At 42.5% G+C, this 18,810-nt stretch overlaps 1 protein-coding gene across 1 annotated transcript; it reads right to left on the reverse strand.

Annotated features, from left to right (window-relative positions):
• Positions 1–1,606: 1,606 nt before the first annotated feature.
• LOC148142167 (uncharacterized) lies at positions 1,607–12,235 on the reverse strand. The gene is made up of 2 exons (XM_087977014.1): positions 12,105–12,235; positions 1,607–3,189 (listed from the first exon to the last, which is right to left on the reverse strand). The coding sequence occupies exons 1-2, from the start codon at positions 12,120–12,122 to the stop codon at positions 1,834–1,836; spliced, it is 1,374 nt and encodes a 457-aa protein (XP_087833140.1). The 5' UTR covers positions 12,123–12,235; the 3' UTR covers positions 1,607–1,833.
• Positions 12,236–18,810: the final 6,575 nt, after the last annotated feature.

Here is an 18,810-nt window from a genome sequence, read left to right on the forward strand (position 1 = left end):
AAAATATAATAACATCAATAATTAACCATGCAATGAGTTTAATAATTAACTAGTCCCTTTGCTGGGGAAATTGCACAGAAGTACTTAAATATATGAAGCGAAAATACAAAACATTTTAGCCTTCATTACTACTAATTCCTATTTACAGAAAATAAAATGCTTACACAAAGATGGAAAGTGTCCAGTTGCAAAGAGTATACAGCCATAGATAGAATGGCAATCTTTCTCAGCAAATCTCCGATGAACAAATTTCTTCGCAACAATTCAAAGGAATATTGAGCACACTACCCGGTTCACCACCATCATATAATATTGATCCAAATACAGTTCTGAAACATATAAAATGAGCAGAATTTCTTCTTTCATATTTTTGAAGGGTTTAATCATGGGACGTTTGTGCAATTTGTGCACATTTGCCCTGCTACTGTAAGAACAGTGTTTTGCTTCGCCAATTCCCTTGCAGCTTATCAGCACTAGCAAGCTAAACAATCAAATGGAAACATATTTTTAGTTAAAATGGAAATTGCTGGAAAAACTCAGCAGATCTGGCAACACCTGTGGAGAGCTGTACAGAACTATACCAAAGAAGGGTTACCAGACCTAAAACATTAACCCTGATTTCTCTCCACAGATACTGCCAGACCTGCTGAGTTTTTCGAGCACTTTCTGTTTTGTTTCTGATTTCCACCATCTGCAGTTCTTCTGGCTTCTTGTTACATATTTTTAGTGGTTGGTTTAACCAAATTAACCAGTTAAAATAAAAGTATCTTCATCCATACAGTTTACCATGCAGCAAGAAACTCAGTTGACATTTGCAAAATATTCACAGCAGAAATTAAAGAAAAACATGTTTACTAATTGACTACTCTTCGAAGCAGTCTATAATTATGGTCTCATTATTCGTTTTGCACATTTTTACAAAAGGCTTAATCATATTTTTATGCGTCTTTTCAATTTTGGCCCAACTAAGAAAGGAACAAATCTTGGCTACAGATAACACAGCATATCACAAATAAAAACTTGACCAACTGCCTGTAAGCAGTGTCACCTTCAATTTTTGATCATGGTAATACCTTGCATAATGCCAAGCAACCAGAGAGATTACTCTTGTAGCATAAAACACTAGTAAGTTCCTGCTAACACTATTATCAGAAATTACTATCCTTATTAGTTAGAGTCATAGAGATGTACAGCATGGAAACTGACCCTTGGGTCCAACTTGTCCATGCCGACCAGATATCCCAACCCAAATCTAGTCCCACCTGCCAGGACCCGGCCCATATCCCTCCAAAACCCTTCCTATTGATATACCCATTCAGATGCCTTTTAAATGTCGCAATTGTACCAGCCTCCACCACTTCCTTTGGCTGCTTATTCCATACACGTACCACCCTCTGCGTAAAAAGGTTGTCCCTTAGGTCTCTTTTATATCTTTCCCCTCTCACCCTGAACCAATGCCCTTTAGTTCTGGACTCCCCCACCCCAGGGAAAAGACTTTGTTTATTTATCCTACCCATTCCCCTCATGATTTTATAAACATCTATAAGGTCACCCCTCAGACTCCAACGCTCCAGGGAAAACAGCCCCAGCCTATTCAACCTCTGTTCGCCGAGCTGTGAGTTTGTATTGCAGATGTTTCGTCCTCTGTCTAGGTGGCAACCTCAGTGCTTGGGAGCCTCCTGTGAAGCGCTTCTATGATGTTTCCTCCAGCAGTTATAGTGATTTGTATCTGCCGCTTCCGGTTGTCAGTTCCAGCTGTCCGCTGCAGTGGCCGGTATATTGGGTCCAGATCGATGTGCTTGTTGATTGAATCAGTGGATGAGTGCCATGCCTCTAGAAATTCCCTGGCTGTTCTCTGTTTGCTTGTCCGATAATAGTAGTGTTGTCCCAGTTGAACTCATGTTGCTTGTCATCTGAGTGTGTGGCTACTAAGGATAGCTGGTCATGTCGTTTCGTGGCTTGATGGTATTCATGGATGCGGATCGTTAGCTGTCTTCCTGTTTGTCCTATGTAGTGTTTTGTGCAGTCCTTGCATGGGATTTTGTACACTACATTGGTTTTGCTCATGCTGGGTATCGGGTCCTTCGTCCTGGTGAGTTGTCTGAGAGTGGCTGTTGGTTTGTGTGCTGTTATGAGTCCTAGTGGTCGTAGTAGTCTGGCTGTCAGTTCAGAAATGTTTTTGATGTATGGTAGTGTGGCTAGTCCTTTGGGTTGTGGCATGTCCTCATTCCGTTGTCTTTCCCTTAGGCATCTGTTGATGAAATTGCGGGAGTATCTGTTTTTGGTGAATACATTGTAGAGGTGTTCTTCTTCCTCTTTTTGCAGTTCTGGTGTACTGCAGTGTGTTGTGGCCCTTTTGAACAGTGTCTTGATGCAACTTCTTTTGTGTGTGTTGAGGTGGTTGCTTTCGTAGTTTAGGACTTGGTCTGTGTGTGTGGCTTTCCTGTATACCTTTGTGGTGAATTCTCCGTTAGGTGTTCTCTGTACCATCACGTCTAGGAATGAGAGTTGGTTGTCCTTTTCTTCCTCTCTAGTGAATCGGATTCCTGTGAGTGTGGCGTTGATGATCCGGTGTGTGTTCTCTATTTCTGTGTTTTTAATGATTACAAAGGTGTCATCCACATATCTGACCCAGAGTTTGGGTTGAATTTGCAGTAAGACTGTTTGCTCTAACCTTTGCATTACCACTTCTGCTATGAGTCCAGAGATGGGTGAGCCCATGGGTGTGCCGTTGATTTGTTCATATATTTGGTTGTTGAATGTGAAGTGTGTTGTGAGGCACAGGTCCAGTAGTTTGAGTATGCAGTCTTTGTTGATAGGTTCCCGGTCTTGTTGTCTGTTCTGTATGTCCAGCAGGTTGGCTATTGTTTCTCTGGCTAGGGTTTTGTTGATAGAGGTGAACAGTGCTGTTACATCGAATGAGACCATAGTTTCTTCCTTGTCTATGTGTATATTTCTGATGATGTCCAAGAATTTCCGTGTTGACTGTATAGAGTGTCTGGATCCGCTGATCAGGTGTTTCAGTTTCTGCTGTAGTTCTTTAGCCAGTTTGTGTGATGGTGTCTCTGGTAGTGCTACGATGGGTCTGAGTGGGATGTCTGGTTTGTGCACTTTCGGTAGTCCATAGAATCTGGGAGTGTTGTTGCTTTCAGGTTTCATTCTCTGTAGGTCAATTGTTGACCTGTAGACCTTGCAAAAAAAGGTAATTGCCATTTTTCCAGTAAATTAACTTTGAAAAATGTATAAGTTTTAATATTTTGAATTGATAAGAATTCTTGTCAATTTAAGACTTATCTTAGCCCTTGCAATGGATTTGGTCAATTTCTTGATACACTTTAAGGAATTTCAGAACTCTTTCTTGGCTTTATATCTTTTATGGAGAGTTCTTTTGCAATCATATTAGTGTTAAATATTTGTATCCCTATAGTGAAACAGCCAACGTGTTTCATAGAACATAGAACATAGAACATAGAAAAATACAGCGCAGTACAGGCCCTTTGGCCCTAGATGTTGCGCCGATCCAAGCCCACCTAACCTACACTAGCCCACTATCCTCCATATGCCTATCCAATGCCCGCTTAAATGCCCATAAAGAGGGAGAGTCCACCACTGCTACTGGCAGGGCATTCCATGAATTCACGGCTCGCTGAGTAAAGAATCTACCCCTAACATCTGTCCTATACCTACCCCCCCTTAATTTAAAGCTATGCCCCCTCATAATAGCTGACTCCATACGTGGAAAAAGGTTCTCATGGTCAACCCTATCTAAAGCCCTAATCATCTTGTACACCTCTATCAAGTCACCCCTAAACCTTCTTTTCTCCAATGAAAACAGCTCCAAGTGCCTCAGCCTTTCCTCATACGATCTTCTTACCATACCAGGCAACATCCTGGTAAACCTCCTCTGCACCCGTTCCAGTGCCTCCACATCCTTCCTATAGTATGGTGACCAAAACTGCACACAATACTCCAGATGCGGCCGCACCAGAGTCTTATACAACTGCAACATGACCTCAGGACTCCGGAACTCAATTCCTCTACCAATAAAAGCCAGTACGCCATATGCCTTCTTCACCGCACTATTTACCTGGGTGGCAACTTTCAGAGATCTGTGTACATGGACACCAAGATCCCTCTGCTCATCCACACTACCAAGTATCCGACCATTAACCCAGTACCCCATCTTTTTATTACTCTTACCAAAGTGAATCACCTCACACTTACCTACATTGAACTCCATTTGCCACCTTTCTGCCCAGCTCTGCAACTTATCTATATCCCGCTGTAACCTGACATATCCTTCCTCACTGTCAACAACTCCACCGACTTTCGTATCATCCGCAAACTTGCTCACCCAACCTTCTAGCCCCTCCTCCAGGTCATTTATAAAAATGACAAACAGCAATGGTTCCAAAACAGATCCTTGTGGAACACCGCTAGTAACTGCACTCCAAGATGAACCTTTACCATCAACTACTACCCTCTGTCTTCTTCCAGCCAGCCAATTCCTAATCCAAACCTCCAACTCACCCTCAATGCCATATCTCCGTATTTTTTGAAGTAGCCTACATGGGGAACCTTATCAAACGCCTTACTAAACTCCATATACACCACATCTACCGCTTTACCCTCGTCCACCTCCTTAGTCACCTTCTCAAAGAATTCAATAAGGTTTGTGAGGCACGACCTGCCCTTCACAAAACTATGCTGACTATCCTTGATCACATTATTCCTATCCAGATGTTCATAAATCCTATCCCTTACAATTCTCTCTAAGACTTTGCCCACAACAGAAGTGAGACTCACCGGCCTATAGTTACTAGGGTTATCCCTACTCCCCTTCTTGAACAAGGGAACCACATTTGCTATTCTCCAGTCTTCTGGCACTATTCCTGTAGACAACGAGGACATAAAAATCAAGGCCAATGGCTCTGAAATCTCCTCCCTTGCTTCCCAGAGAATCCTAGGATAAATGCCATCAGGCCCAGGGGACTTATCTATTTTCACCCTTTCCAGAATTTCCAACACCTCTTCCCTACATACCTCGAAGCCGTCCATTCTAATTAATTGTGACTCAATATTCACATTGGCAACAATGTCCTGTTCCTGAGTGAATACTGATGAAAAGTATTCATTCAGTGTCTCCCCAATCTCTTCAGCCTCCACACGCAACTTCCCACTACTATCCTTGACTGGATCTATTCCTACCCTAGTCATTCTTTTATTTCTGACATACCTATAGAAAGCCTTAGGGTTTTCCCTAATCCTATCAACTAAAGGACTTTTCATGTCCCCTCCTTGCTGCTCTTAGCTCTCTCTTCAGATCCTTCCTGGCTACCTTATAACTCTCAATCGCCCCAATTGAACCTTCATGCCTCATCTTTACATAGGCCGCCCTCTTCCATTTAACAAGGGATTCCAATTCCTTATTAAACCACGGCTCCCTCACACGACCCTTTCCTCCCTGCCTGACAGGTACATACTTATCAAGGACACTCAATAGTTGCTCCTTGAACAAGCTCCACATATCAATTACGCCCATGCCTTGAAACCTACTTTTCCAAGCCACGCACCCTAAGTCGTGCCTCACCGCATCATAATTTCCCTGCCCCCAGCTATAACTCTTGCCCTGCAGTGCACACTTATCCCTCTCCATCACTAGAGTAAAAGTCACTGAATTGTGGTCACTGTCCTCAAAGTGCTCACCTACCTCCAATTCTAACACCTGGCCTGGTTCGTTACCCAGAACCAAATCCAGTATGGCCTCACCTCTTGTTGGCCTGTCTACATATTGTGTCAGGAAACCCTCCTGCACACATTGGACAAACACCGACCCATCTAACGAACTCGATCTATAGCTTTCCCAGTCAATATCTGGAAAGTTAAAGTCCCCCATAACAACCACCCTATTACTTTCACTCTTCTCCTGAATCATCCTCGCAATCCTTTCTTCTACGTCTCTAGGACTATTAGGAGGCCTGTAGAAAACTCCTAACAGGGTGACCTCACCTTTCCTATTCCTAACCTCAGCCCAAACTACCTCAGATGGCGAGTCTTCATCCATCGTCCTTTCCACCGCTGTAATACTAACTTTGACAAGCAATGCCACACCTCCCCCTCTTTTACCCCCGTCTCTGACCCTACTAAAACATTTAAACCCTGGAACCTGCAACAGCCAATCCTGTCCCTGTTCTACCCATGTCTCCGTAATAGCCACAACATCGAAATCCCAGGTACCAACCCAAGCTGCAAGTTCACCTACCTTATTTCGTATACTTCTTGCATTGAAGTATACACACTTCAAGCCACTTTCCTGTTTACAGGCACCCTCCTTTGAGATTGATGCCATGTTCCTAACCTCCCTACACTCCAGGTCCTGCACCCTAAAGCTACAGTCTAGTTCCCATGCCCCTGCAGAGTTTGTTTAAACCCCCCCCAAGAGCACTAGCAAACCTCCCCCCAAGGATACTGGTGCCCCTCAGGTTCAGGTGTAGACCATCCTGTTTATAGAGGTCCCACCTTCCCCAAAAAGAACCCCAGTTATCCAGATACCAGAATCCTTCCCTCCTGCACCATCCCTGTAGCCACGCATTTAACTGTTCTCTCTCCCTATTCCTCGACTCTCTATCACGTGGCACGGGTAACAAACCAGAGACAACAACTCTGTTTGTTCTAACTCTGAACTTCCAACCTAGCTCCCTGAAAGCCTGCCTAACATCCTCAGCCCTCCTCCTACCTATGTCGTTGGTGCCAATGTGGACCACGACTTCGGGCTGCTCCCCCTCCCCCTTAAGGACCTGGAAAACACGATCAGAGACGTCACGTACTCTTGCACCTGGGAGGCAACATACCAAACGTGAGTCTCTCTCGCCCCCACAGAACCGCCTATCTGGGCCCCGAACTATCGAGTCCCCAATAACTATTGCTCTGCTCTTCTCCACCCTTCCCTTCTGAGCAACAGGCTCCGTGCAAGAGGCCTGAACCCCATTGCTTACCCCTGGTAAGTCCCCCCCCCCCACAAGTATCCAAAAAGGTATACTTGTTCTTGAGGGGAACGGCCGCAGGGGGTCCCTGCCTTGGCTGCTTCCTCCCAGTCCCCCTCACTGTCACCCATCTGTCTGCAATCTTTGGAGTTACTACTACTTCCCTAAAGCTCCGATCTATGACCCCCTCTGCCTCCCGAATGATCCTAAGTTCATCCAACTCCAGCTCCAGTTCCCTAACATGGTCTTGGAGGAGCTGGAGATGGGTGCACTTCCTGCAAGTGTAATCAGCAGGGACGACCATGGCATCCCTCACCTCAAACATGTTGCAAGAGGAACATTGCACTGCCTTCACTGTCATCCCTCTAAAAGTAACCTTTTAAAAAAAAACTAGATCTAAAGAATAGAACAAGCAAAATGCAGCACTTACCTACTTACCACATGCAGCACTTACCTACCTTTCAGAAAACATATAGAGCACAGTTTAGTGGCACTTGCTTTGCAACTACCTGTACTTCAAGTTTTGCAAACAGCCCAGAAAAAGAGATAGTGGTACCACTAACTTATGTAAATACACTTTCTTGTCCCTGAGATATTAGAAGAATTGCTTGCTGGTGACTGGAACAACTCTGCAGCATAAAGATTCAAATTAGAATCCTCTCAGGTTGCAAATTTGTGAAAGGGTTGTGACTGTGTGGAACTCCCTGTCCATTGAGGTTAGTTTGTTAAATGTTTTTAAGGCAAAGATAGATAGATCAACAATAAAGGAATTAAAAATTATGGCGGGTGGGCAGGTAAGTGGAACTGGGTCTGCAAATAGATCAGCCATGATCTTATTGAATGGCGGAGCAGGCTCAATGGGCCAGACCACCTACTCCTGCTCCTATTTCCCAAGTTCCTATGTTCTTTATGACCAGGGATCATACAATTGCCATTAACTTGGTTATACTGAGATGGAGCTGCACTCCTATTCTGCCAATGTCAAACAGTTGTTTCTAGCCTAGAAATCTTCCTGAAAGAATAGGGTCTTGTCTTCAAAGTTTGCCACTGGTTCTGTCTCCCCAGTCAGAAGACATCCAAAAAGAACAGTCCATTCACACTATTAATGTGGTCAGAATATTAAGTCTTTAGAGCAGTAATAATATTTAATTCAACACTATCACGGAAGACTGGAGGTATGGTAAACAACAGATTGTCTTATTTTCGTCACAATTGTTCTCTATTAATTGGCTTAATTTGTGTTTTAGTTAAACTGTGACAATCCATTACAGCTGGGTTTAATTGCATCTAAGAAATATGGCCTGAAGTAATTACTCTTAAGTGTGGGTCATACTTTATCGCCATGTGCTGTAAGTACACAATAATATTATTGTACAGAGGATGAGTAATCTAGGCAAGAGGTTTATCAAATTTCAGATTCTCAATGTATATTAGGCTGCTTGTGTATACATTTAAATCCCAGCCTTTGCCAGGAATATGTTCCCGGAAAACCTTGCAATGACAAAATCACATACAGCAAATATGTTTTATAATTGGAGTGAAATGGATAGGGTCCAGCTATCCAAAATTTTGACATCGACAAACATTGTTTCAGTAAATAAAACTGATATGAATGAATCAAAAATTAAACTAAATTGTAAGTTTAATGTAAACCTCTGCTCAGGAATGTCAGGCTGAGTGGATAACATCACTGAAAAGAAACATTTAAGGGACTTGTTATTTTTACCAGAAAACAGAAAAAATGAACAGCAAATGCTTATTTCCCCCACTCTCCGTGGAGAGTAAATCCTACTTCTGGTGATCTGGCCAGCTAATCGACTACAGCACAAACTGATTTCCGGTTACTGCAGAATAGCAGAATTGTTCCATCTCAGAAAGCCTGAACTTATATGAAATGTTCATTTTTGGTGAAAACGTTAATTTGGCGGGAAAACAATAACTGATTGTAAGGGCAGGACATGATTGATACTTAAGGACTGATGAATCAAACACATCATTTACTATGTGATAGTTATATAGATTTTAAAATGATGAGGTAAGTTGTGATTTGTGGTATGTTCTTGTCTGGGGGCAAAGATCAATTGGTATCATTACTGAGATCAAAGCATTAGCAGACTTAGATATCTCTTATAGTGATATAGATGAGTGAAATCTCCTCATTGTGTTGCATCCCAGAACAACCATGGAGAAATGAACATTGACACCGCAATGAGCAATATAGTGCACAGAACAGTAGGTATTAAAGTCAATTAACTATTGACAATGATAGCAATGCTGGGAATTTGCTGTATAGAAAAGGTGGAGTAGCAATGTTAATGTTACTGGGTTAGTAATCCAGAAACACAGGTTAACACAGGGGAAAAGGGATAGAATGCAATTCAACAGATAAATGCGAGATGCTGCACTTTGGGAAAGCAAATCTTAGCAGGACTTATACACTTAATGGTAAGGTCCTAGGGATTGTTGCAGAACAAAGAGACCTTGGAGTGCAGGTTCATAGCTCCTTGAAAGCAGGTAGATAGGATAGTGAAGAAGGCGTTTGGTATGCTTTCCTTTATTGGTCAGAGTATTGAGTACAGGAGTTGGGTGGTCATGTTGCAGCTGTACAGGACATTGGTTAGGCCACTGTTGGAATACTGCGTGCAATTCTGGTTACCTTCCTATCGGAAAGATGTTGTGAAACTTGAAAGGATTCAAAAAAGATTTCTAAGGATGTTGCCAGGGTTGGAGGATCTGAGCTACAGGGAAAGGCTGAACAGACTGGGGCTGTTTTCCCTGGAGCGTCGGAAGCTGAGGGTTGACCTTATAGAGGTTTACAAAATTATGAGGGGCATGGATGGGATAAATAGACAAAGTTTTTTCCCTGGGGTCAGGGAATCCAGAACTAGAGGGCATAGAATTTGGGTGAGAGAGGAAAGATATAAAAGAGACCTAAGGGGCAATGTTTTCACGCAGAGGGTCGTACATGTATGGAATGAGCTGCCAGAGGATGTGGTGGAGGCTGGTACAATTGCAACATTTAAGAGGCATTTGGATGGGTATATGAATAGGAAGAGTTTGGAAGGATATGGGCCAGGTGCTGGCAGGTGGGACTAGATTGGATATCTGGTCGGCATGAACGGGTTGGACTAAAGAGTCTGTTTCCATGCTGTACATCTCTATGACTCTATGACTCTATAATAAAATCTGAAGTTAAGAGTTTAATGGCGACGATAAAACCATTGTCAGTAATCCCATCTGCTTCACTAATGATTCTTAGGGAAGGAAATCTGCATTCCTGACCTGGTCTGGCCTTTATTTAACACTGAAATTACTGTAATGGGTTTAATCTTTAACTGCTATCTGAAATGAACCAGCCAACTACTGAGGTCAAGGTAATTAGACATGCACTGTAAATGCTGGCCAATAATGCTCAGATCACATGAAAGAATTTTTAAAAATTGGTGACTAAACCGAAAAAGAAAGAGCGATAAGGGGTAACAATACGATTGAGGATAAAACTGATTAGTAGTAGTGAACAGTGGGTAACAGACTTTCAGGTAGTCCAGCAATCAGATCACAGACATCAAAACCTTTGACTCCTGACCTCTTTTTGACATTGAATTCTTCCGCTGCTCTGACAGGCTCCCTTGCATTCTTCAGATGGACAGATGTCCAGGACTGTATTCTCCCCAGCCCTCTGTCTAACTTTAACAAACAGCTCCGAGACATGAGTGACTCGACTCCCGACTGCTATATTTGCAGCTCCCTGACCGACGAGACATGGTTCTGCTGATAGCCCCACAGGTCCGACTGTTGTCCACATCCCAGACTGTAACCAAAGAGAATACCTGACCATGACAACTGATCATGGCCAAGCTGCTGAACTCAGTGCTAGCTGTTCCTGTGACTGATGGTTCTGGTACCTCTTCCAGACTGTGCCCTCCTAACCTGCCGCTTACCTTCACTGGACTGAAGACTATTCCACACCTATTTTCTGACATGGCCATTTAGTTGAATAAACATGCAGTATGTCTGCCTCATATTGTAAATGTTAAACTGATATCTTGATGTGTCATAAATGAAGGTATTCCCTCTTCCACCCCTACCAATTCCTACTAACAACCACCTGTTTGTGTGTCTGAGCAAAAAGGATGTCAATATTACTGTACTGACCGCTTTTGTCTTTGCAAAGCATCATATGCTAACTGGAAAAGGCAGCCTTTGTGAGTATTCAGTAGGCCCCCATGAGCAAGCTCTAAGAGAGCAAGTGAACAGCTCTGGTCCAGCCTGGGTGCTTGTGTGTTTATGCAAAATATCCCTGCTGTTAAAACTACTTGCTAGTGCAGCCTGCCATACAAGTCTGTAGTCCTGAGTATCTGTAAGTGGACCAGTGACGTGCCCATGTTGGTGATAAGGATGTGGCAAGGACTGGATATCGATGTCTATGGATGAAGGTGTGTGTACTTAGAACCTGTGAATGTTGCCCTGCTATGCAGTTTGGTCCCAAGTAACATTGACGTCCTTTGGAGCAAGTGATGAGCTGAAATCACCAGGTGGCTACCCTGATTTTCAAGTCGAGGTTTCTGTTAGTCACATTTGGTAAAATCGGAAGCTGAACATTAATATGATGAGTTGAGGCATTAATAAAATGTTTAATGAGCTATAATCCCTCTTAATTTGCACTGGCCACTGCTATCAAGAGCCTTGCCTTTCCACTTGACAAAAACATAAAAGATAGTGTAAAACGTTTCTGATGTCAAGATAGGCCAGGCTTAATTCTGGCCATAAGTCTCTCCATAACTTACTTCACTCAGACTCCTATAAGATCCTGTCTTGTGTTTACAAAGCACAAAATGAGAGCCCTTGAAGGAAATCCTAGATCGGTAATTCCTCTTCTGGGCAACCACAACAAAGGAGAACCAATACTGGAGTACTACCATTGAACAGACATCATACAGAGGTAGACTTGTTCTGTCGGATAAAATTAAATCCCTGAAAAAGGTTACTCAGCAGCCTTTGTATGACAAGCTTCAAGTTACAGGAGGAATAAACATCAAAGTCAAAGATCAACTTCATTAAGACACAAAGGCAGAGAGTACTCAGAAACACTGTATTGAATCCACAAACAGCTATACTCACTGCCAAGAAGGAAAGCATATATGAGCCTCAACCACATTTTTAAAGTGGATCAAGTCAACAAATAGGATTCACCAACAATGAAATAATGTAGCATGGATCCCCTTTCATTCCTTTGCTGATGATTGAGATTAGACTGACAATGGCACTTTTAAAAGGAAGAAGGACAGAAAATAGGCAGCACATGGCCAATGCTGGAGAGAGAGAGAGAGAGAAAAAGAAACCCACTCTGTTAACTGACACGTCAGTGAACCTGCGCAGTTACAGCCTTTGCTGTTTGAGCGCATGTATCGCAGGACATTGGAGTGCATCCAGGAAAATGTAACAAACAGGGAAGTTCACAATTGACCTTGGAAGTACCTGTTTGGGAGAAGTCATACCACAGAAACAGATAAGTGAATAGTTTTAAGTATAGCCTTGCTATAAATCTACAATATTGAGTAGAGTGGGTTCTTTCTTGATTATATGTTTTATTGAGATATGTCTCGTGATTAAATTTAAAAATATAAGTCATAAGTATTAAGTTAGCCTGGAGCAGTGTTTTGTAGAGGAATAAGATGGTGCTATTTTCTGGGGCTGTAGATTGGAAGAAGCAAAAATGGCCCTTAGCAGAGTGTTATGCTCTTCTGTTGGAATTGGGAGTTTCGGGAGAATTTATGTATTACTGAGAATTATATCTGCAATAAATGCCATTGTTTGCAAATCCTATCAGATCAAATGGATTGGTTGGAGTGGCAGTTAGAGGCAATGAGGAATTTACAAGAGCAAGGGGGTGTGATGGATGGCAGTTACAGGAAGGGAAAAAGGTTGCAGATACAGTCACATAGATGGGTTAATCCAGGAGAGGTAAGAGAGGTAGACAGTTTGTGCAGGAGTCTTCTGTGGCTATACCCATTTCAAACAAGTATGCTGTTTTGGAAAACGTATGGGGTGACGGATTCTCAGGGGATTGTAGCATGCACAGCCAAGTTTCTGGTATCGAGACTGGCTCTAATGCAATGAGGAGTAAGTCGGGTTCCAAGCAATTGATTGTGTTAGGGGAATCTTAAATCTGTGGCACAGACAGATGTTCCTGTGGACAGCAGTGAAAAATCAGAATGATGTATTGTCTCCCTGGTGCCAGGATCAAGGATGTCTCAGAGAGGGTGCAGAATATTCTCAAAGGGGAGAAGGACCAGCAGGAGTTCATTGTACACATTGGAACCAACGACATAAGAAGGGAAAAGGATGAGATTCTGAAGGAAGAATATAGAGAGTTAGGCAGGAATTTAAAAAGGAGGTCCTCGAGAGTAGTGATATCTGGATTACTCCGAGTGCTACGAGCTAGTGAGGGCATGAATACAAGGATAGAGCAGATGAATGCATGGCTGAGGAGCTGGTGTATGGGAGAAAGATTCACATTTTTGGATCATTAGAATCTCTTCAAGGGTAGAAGTGACCTGTACAAGAAGGACAGATTGCACCTAAATTGGAAGAAGACTAATATACTGGCAGGGAAATTTGCTAGAGCTGTTTGGGAGGATTTAAACTAGTAAAGTGTTGGGGGGGGTGGGGGGATGCTGTGGTTAGACCAAGGGAGATAGTGAGAAAAGAGATCAATCTAAGACTAGTACAGTTGAGAAAAGAAGTGAGTCAAACAGTCAGGACAGGCAGGGACAAAGCAGAGAACAAGGTAGGACTGATAAATTAAACTGAATTTATTTCAATGCAAGAGGCCTAACAGGGAAGGCAGATGAACTCAGGGCATGGTTAGGAATATGGGGCTGGGATATCAAAGCAATTACTGAATCTGGGATGGACAGGACTGGCAGCTTCATGTTCCAGGATATAAATGCTAAAGGAAGGACGGAAAGGGAGGGAAGAGAGGAGGGGAAGTGGCATTTTTGATAAGGGGCAGCATTACAGCTGTACTTAGGGAGGATATTCCCGGAAATATATCCAGGGAAATTATTTGGGGTGGAACTGAAAAATAAGAAAGGGATAATCACCTTATTGGGATTGTATTATAGACCCCCTGATAGTTAGAGGGAAATTGAGAAACAAATTTGTAAGAAGATTTCAGTTATTTATAAGAGTAATGGGGTGGTTATGGTAGGGGATTTTAACTTTCCAAACATAGACTGGGACTGCCATAATGTTAAGCGTTGAGATGGGGAGGAATTTGTTAAGTGTGTACAAGAAAATTTTCTGATTCAATATGTGGATGCACCTGCTAGAGAAACTGCAAAGCTTGACCTACTCTTGGGAAATAAGGCAGGGCAGGTGACTGAGGTAGTGGCCAAATGAAGAACTTATTGGAAGAGGAAGCTGCACAATTATCCCTATCCTCAAAGAAGAGGGAATACAGCACATCAGTGAAAAAGATAAGGCTGAAGTATTCACAATAATATCCAGCTACAAGAATTGAGTGGGTGATCCATCTCAACTTTCTCCAAAGATTCTGAGTATTACAGAGGCCACTCTTCAGCCAATTCGATTCACTTCATGGAATATCAAGAAAAGACCAAAGACACTGGGTACTGAAAAGGCTATGGGCCCTGACAGCAACTGTATAAAACTTTAATTCAGCCATACCTAGGGTAATTGCATGTAGTTCTGGAATCCACATTGTAGGAGGGATGCGATTGCACTAGAGATGGTGTAGAGGCGATGTACAGGATGTTAACTGAGCTGGGGAGGTTCAGTTATGAGGAGATGCCCCTTGACATTCAATGGTATTGCCATCACAGATTCCCCACTTTTAACATTCTTGGCACTTTTAACATTCTAACCAGAAACTGAACTGGACATGCCATATACATATCATAGCTCCAAGAGCTCATCAGAGGCTAGAAATCCTGGATTGAATATCTCATCCCCTGACTTCCCAAATCTATCTCCAAGGTACTACTCAGGAATGCAGTGGAACGCTCCCTATTTGCCTGGGTGAGTGCAACTCCAACAATACTCAACAAGAGCGGCATCATTTAGGACAAAACAGCCATTTGATTAGCACCACAGACACAATGTCCATTCCCTCCACCTCTTACAGTAACATTAGTGTGTACCATTTTCAAAGTACCCTTCAGAAATTCACCAAGGCTTCTTAGACAATACCTTCCAAACCCATGGCCAATACTGCCTGGAAGGTCCAGGACAAGAGATAGATGGGAAGGACATCATCTGCAAGTTCCCCTCCAAGCTGTGTACTATCCTGACTCGGAAACCTATCACTCTTTTTTCATTAATTGCTGGGTCAGAATACTGCAACTTCCTGCCCAATAGGATTGTGGGTGCATTTACACCACATGGACCACTTTGGGTCAAGAAAGCAGGTCCCCACCACTTTCTCAAGAGCAACTAGGGATGGGTAATAAATGTTGGCCCTGCTAACTAAAGAAAAATAGAAAAGTTACATTAAAAAACTGAAGTAAAAGTGAACAAAAAAACTCATTCATCAAAATTCAACTATGGCATCTTAGCAAAAGAGCAATCACAATCAAAGATGGAAGTGACTAGCATGTAATATGAGTTTGAAATGAAATATAATTCTTACTGGTTACCCAAGGAGGAGACTAGGTCCAGTCTGAGTTGTTTGTCATAACCTTGTACATTTACCATGTAGCAGAGCCCTGGCATGATCTGGTCATTAGGGGTGGTACTGAGCAATGTCTAATATCTGAACCTCACATTTAATAAATATGCTTCCAATTTCTTTGAATTTGTCAGACCTACATTGTGTTAAATAAACCTTTACATTGAAGGAAAATCTGTTAATGCCACAAAGTTAATACTTTATTTCTCTGAACATGCGTATTGTTTCAAATAGGAAAAACTTGCCAAATTCAAGCTAAATGGCAGCGCGGTGGCTCAGTGGTTAGCACTGCTGCCTCCCAGCACCAGGGACCCAGGTTTGATTCCAGCCTCAGTGACTGTGTGGGGTTTGCACATTCTCCCCGTGTCTGCGTGTGTTTCCTCCGGGTGCTCTGGTTTCCTCCCACAGTCCAAAGGTCTGTAGGTCAGGTGATTTGGTCATGCTAAATTGCCCATCATGTTAAGTGCATTAGACAGAGGGAAATGGTCTGGGTGAGTTAGTCTTTGGAGGGTCAGTGTGGACTTGGTGGGCCAAATGGCCTGTTTCCACACTGTAGGGACTCTAATCTAAATGTTGTGCAACAGAGACTGTCACTGTGAAATGTTCGCTGCATTCTTTAATCTGATTTTGTTTAGAAAGATGGACATATTTTATGAATATGCTACAATCAGCCTGATACTAGCATTGTAGGGTGACAGTTTTGGACATGTACTCGCGTTAAGTCTATAATTGTGTGTACCAGTGGCACTAGTAAACACCATGCACAAAGCTATAATTTTGTCTCCAGGTTTAAAGTCACAGCTCTGCTGGCAAATTTCATAACTTTATAATTTCATTGTTTGTGAAATGTGGCACTTCTTAAAATCAAGTTTCAACACTAAACATGACAGACTGTTAGTCACTAAAGGAATCATGGGATATGTGGCTAAAATTGGAATATTGAATTGATATGCAGTTCAAGCAGGATCCTATTGAATGATAGCACAGGCTTGAGGGGCTGACTGGCCTACTCTTGATTCAGTTCCAATGTTCTTTTTCAAGATTAGATTCCCTACAGTGTGGAAACAGGCCCTTCAGCCCAACACGTCCACACTGATCCTCCAAAGAGTAACCCACCCAGACTCATTTCCCTCTGAATGATGTACCTAACACTATGGGCAATTTAGCATGGCCAATTCACCTAACCTGCATATCTTTGGACTGTGGGAGGAAACTAAAGCACCCAGAAGAAACCCACACTGACACAGGGAGAATGTGCAAACTCCACACAGACAGTCACCCCAGGCTGGAATCAAACCCAGGTCCCCGGCGCTATGAGGCAGCGGTGCTAACCACTTAGCCATTGTGCCAGCCCAAATGCTTGTACGCACTATGTTTAAGAAACTTTCTCTTTAATTTGTAGGGTTCTCAAACTCAAGCACCATTTAATGAATTGTACATTTGTGCAATGTACATTTTTATCCGTGATGAGCCACTATGGTGACTTTTAAGGAAGATAAGGCAAAACTTGTTTAAAAGAAACAGTTTTATAAAATTTCCACTATGGCCCAGAGTTGTGAACATTTTTAATTCCAACTACCACATCCATTTGGGCAGTCAAAAGATGTGAAACTTTATGGCCTCAACATTTTACAGAAATTCAACAAGCACCATCAAAACCACTGATAATCAATGAAAGATGCTAAATAAGGACAATATACTTCAAGTAAAAACAAAATACATTTTGATTTAATCCTTCTATATGTGTGTAACTAAGACTTATTATACCAAATCCTTTTTAAGTTTAAAGGATGTCTTTGCAATTCTGTTGTAGATAGACCAGACATGTAGAAGCTATTTATTAGCACCACAGGCTACATTTGGCTCATTCACACTTACATTTCAGACATTTCTCACCAGCACAGACAACCTAATTGGCAATTCCCGTCAGGTGAATGACAGCATTAATTGTTTGTGGGCACTCACGGGTGCTCTGTTAGGAGTGTTGCCAATGACAACTTCAAACTAACTAGTTTTTTTTTGTTTTGTAGTGCTGGCACAGGTTAAATGTAAATATGTGGAATGCAGTTCTCCCGCAGTTACTATAGTGCAGGATATCTTTATCTGAGCTAAGGTGATAACAGAAGTGGGGATTTACCTGAATTAGATGTTAAACTGAGTACAATTTGGCAGCATGGCCACCCTTCTCTCCTCTTACTGAATAAGTAGGAGATTTTGAAAATCAGAGTCCTGATTCTCAGTTCGGATGACCACAGCTCTCAGGAATTTTCCAACTTGGTTCCTTCAACTTCTGACACAACCCATCAAAAATGACATTGAATAACATTTGATCTTTAGCGACGTTGGCCACAAAGATGCTTTGTTTGTCTCTAATGCTCATGGTTGCTATGGACAGTGAAGAGATCCGTTAACTTAACAGGCCAGAAGGTTTAGGTTATCATTTATGAAAATGGGCAAACATTTTGTCAATCAACTTGCAGCATTGATGCCATCAACCATAAAATAAATGACAGGCCTTTAGGTCTACTGCAGCTTTCTCCAGTGGGTCCCTCACCCATAGGTGCCAAAATAATCTAAACAATCTTGGTCTCAGAAAATCCCAACTGTTGCCAATCTTGTTCCAGACAGTATCCTGCTAGGGTATCGATTGTTGTTTTGAAGTAGTAAACCAATCTCTCCTTCTTAATTTGATATGATTTACGATGTTTTAACATTAAAAAGAAAGAACCCTGGGGTGGGGGAGTCCAGAACTAGAGGGAATAGGTTTAGGGTGAGATGGGGAAGATATAAAAGAGACCTAAGGGGCAACCTTTTCATGCAGAGGGTGGTACATGTATGGAATGAGCTACCACTGGAAGTAGTGGAGGCTGGTACAATTGCAACAGTTAAAAGGCATCTGAATGGGTATATGAATAGGAAGGGTTTAGAGAGATATGGGCCAGGTGCTGGCAGGTAGGACTAGATTCGGTTGGTATATCTGGTCAGCATGGACGAGTTGGACTGAAGGGTCTGTTTCTGTGCTGTACATCTCTATGACTTGCACTAGATAGTATTAGTCCAAGAACTCCCCACCTACGTTCGGGACACCACCCATGCCCTCCACCTCCTCCAGGATTTTCACTTCCCCGGTCCCCA

Source organism: Chiloscyllium plagiosum, unplaced genomic scaffold (genome assembly GCF_037043375.1).
Source record: "Chiloscyllium plagiosum isolate Xiang-an unplaced genomic scaffold, Cpla_swu_hap1 HiC_scaffold_30, whole genome shotgun sequence".
Taxonomy (NCBI): domain Eukaryota; kingdom Metazoa; phylum Chordata; class Chondrichthyes; order Orectolobiformes; family Hemiscylliidae; genus Chiloscyllium; species Chiloscyllium plagiosum.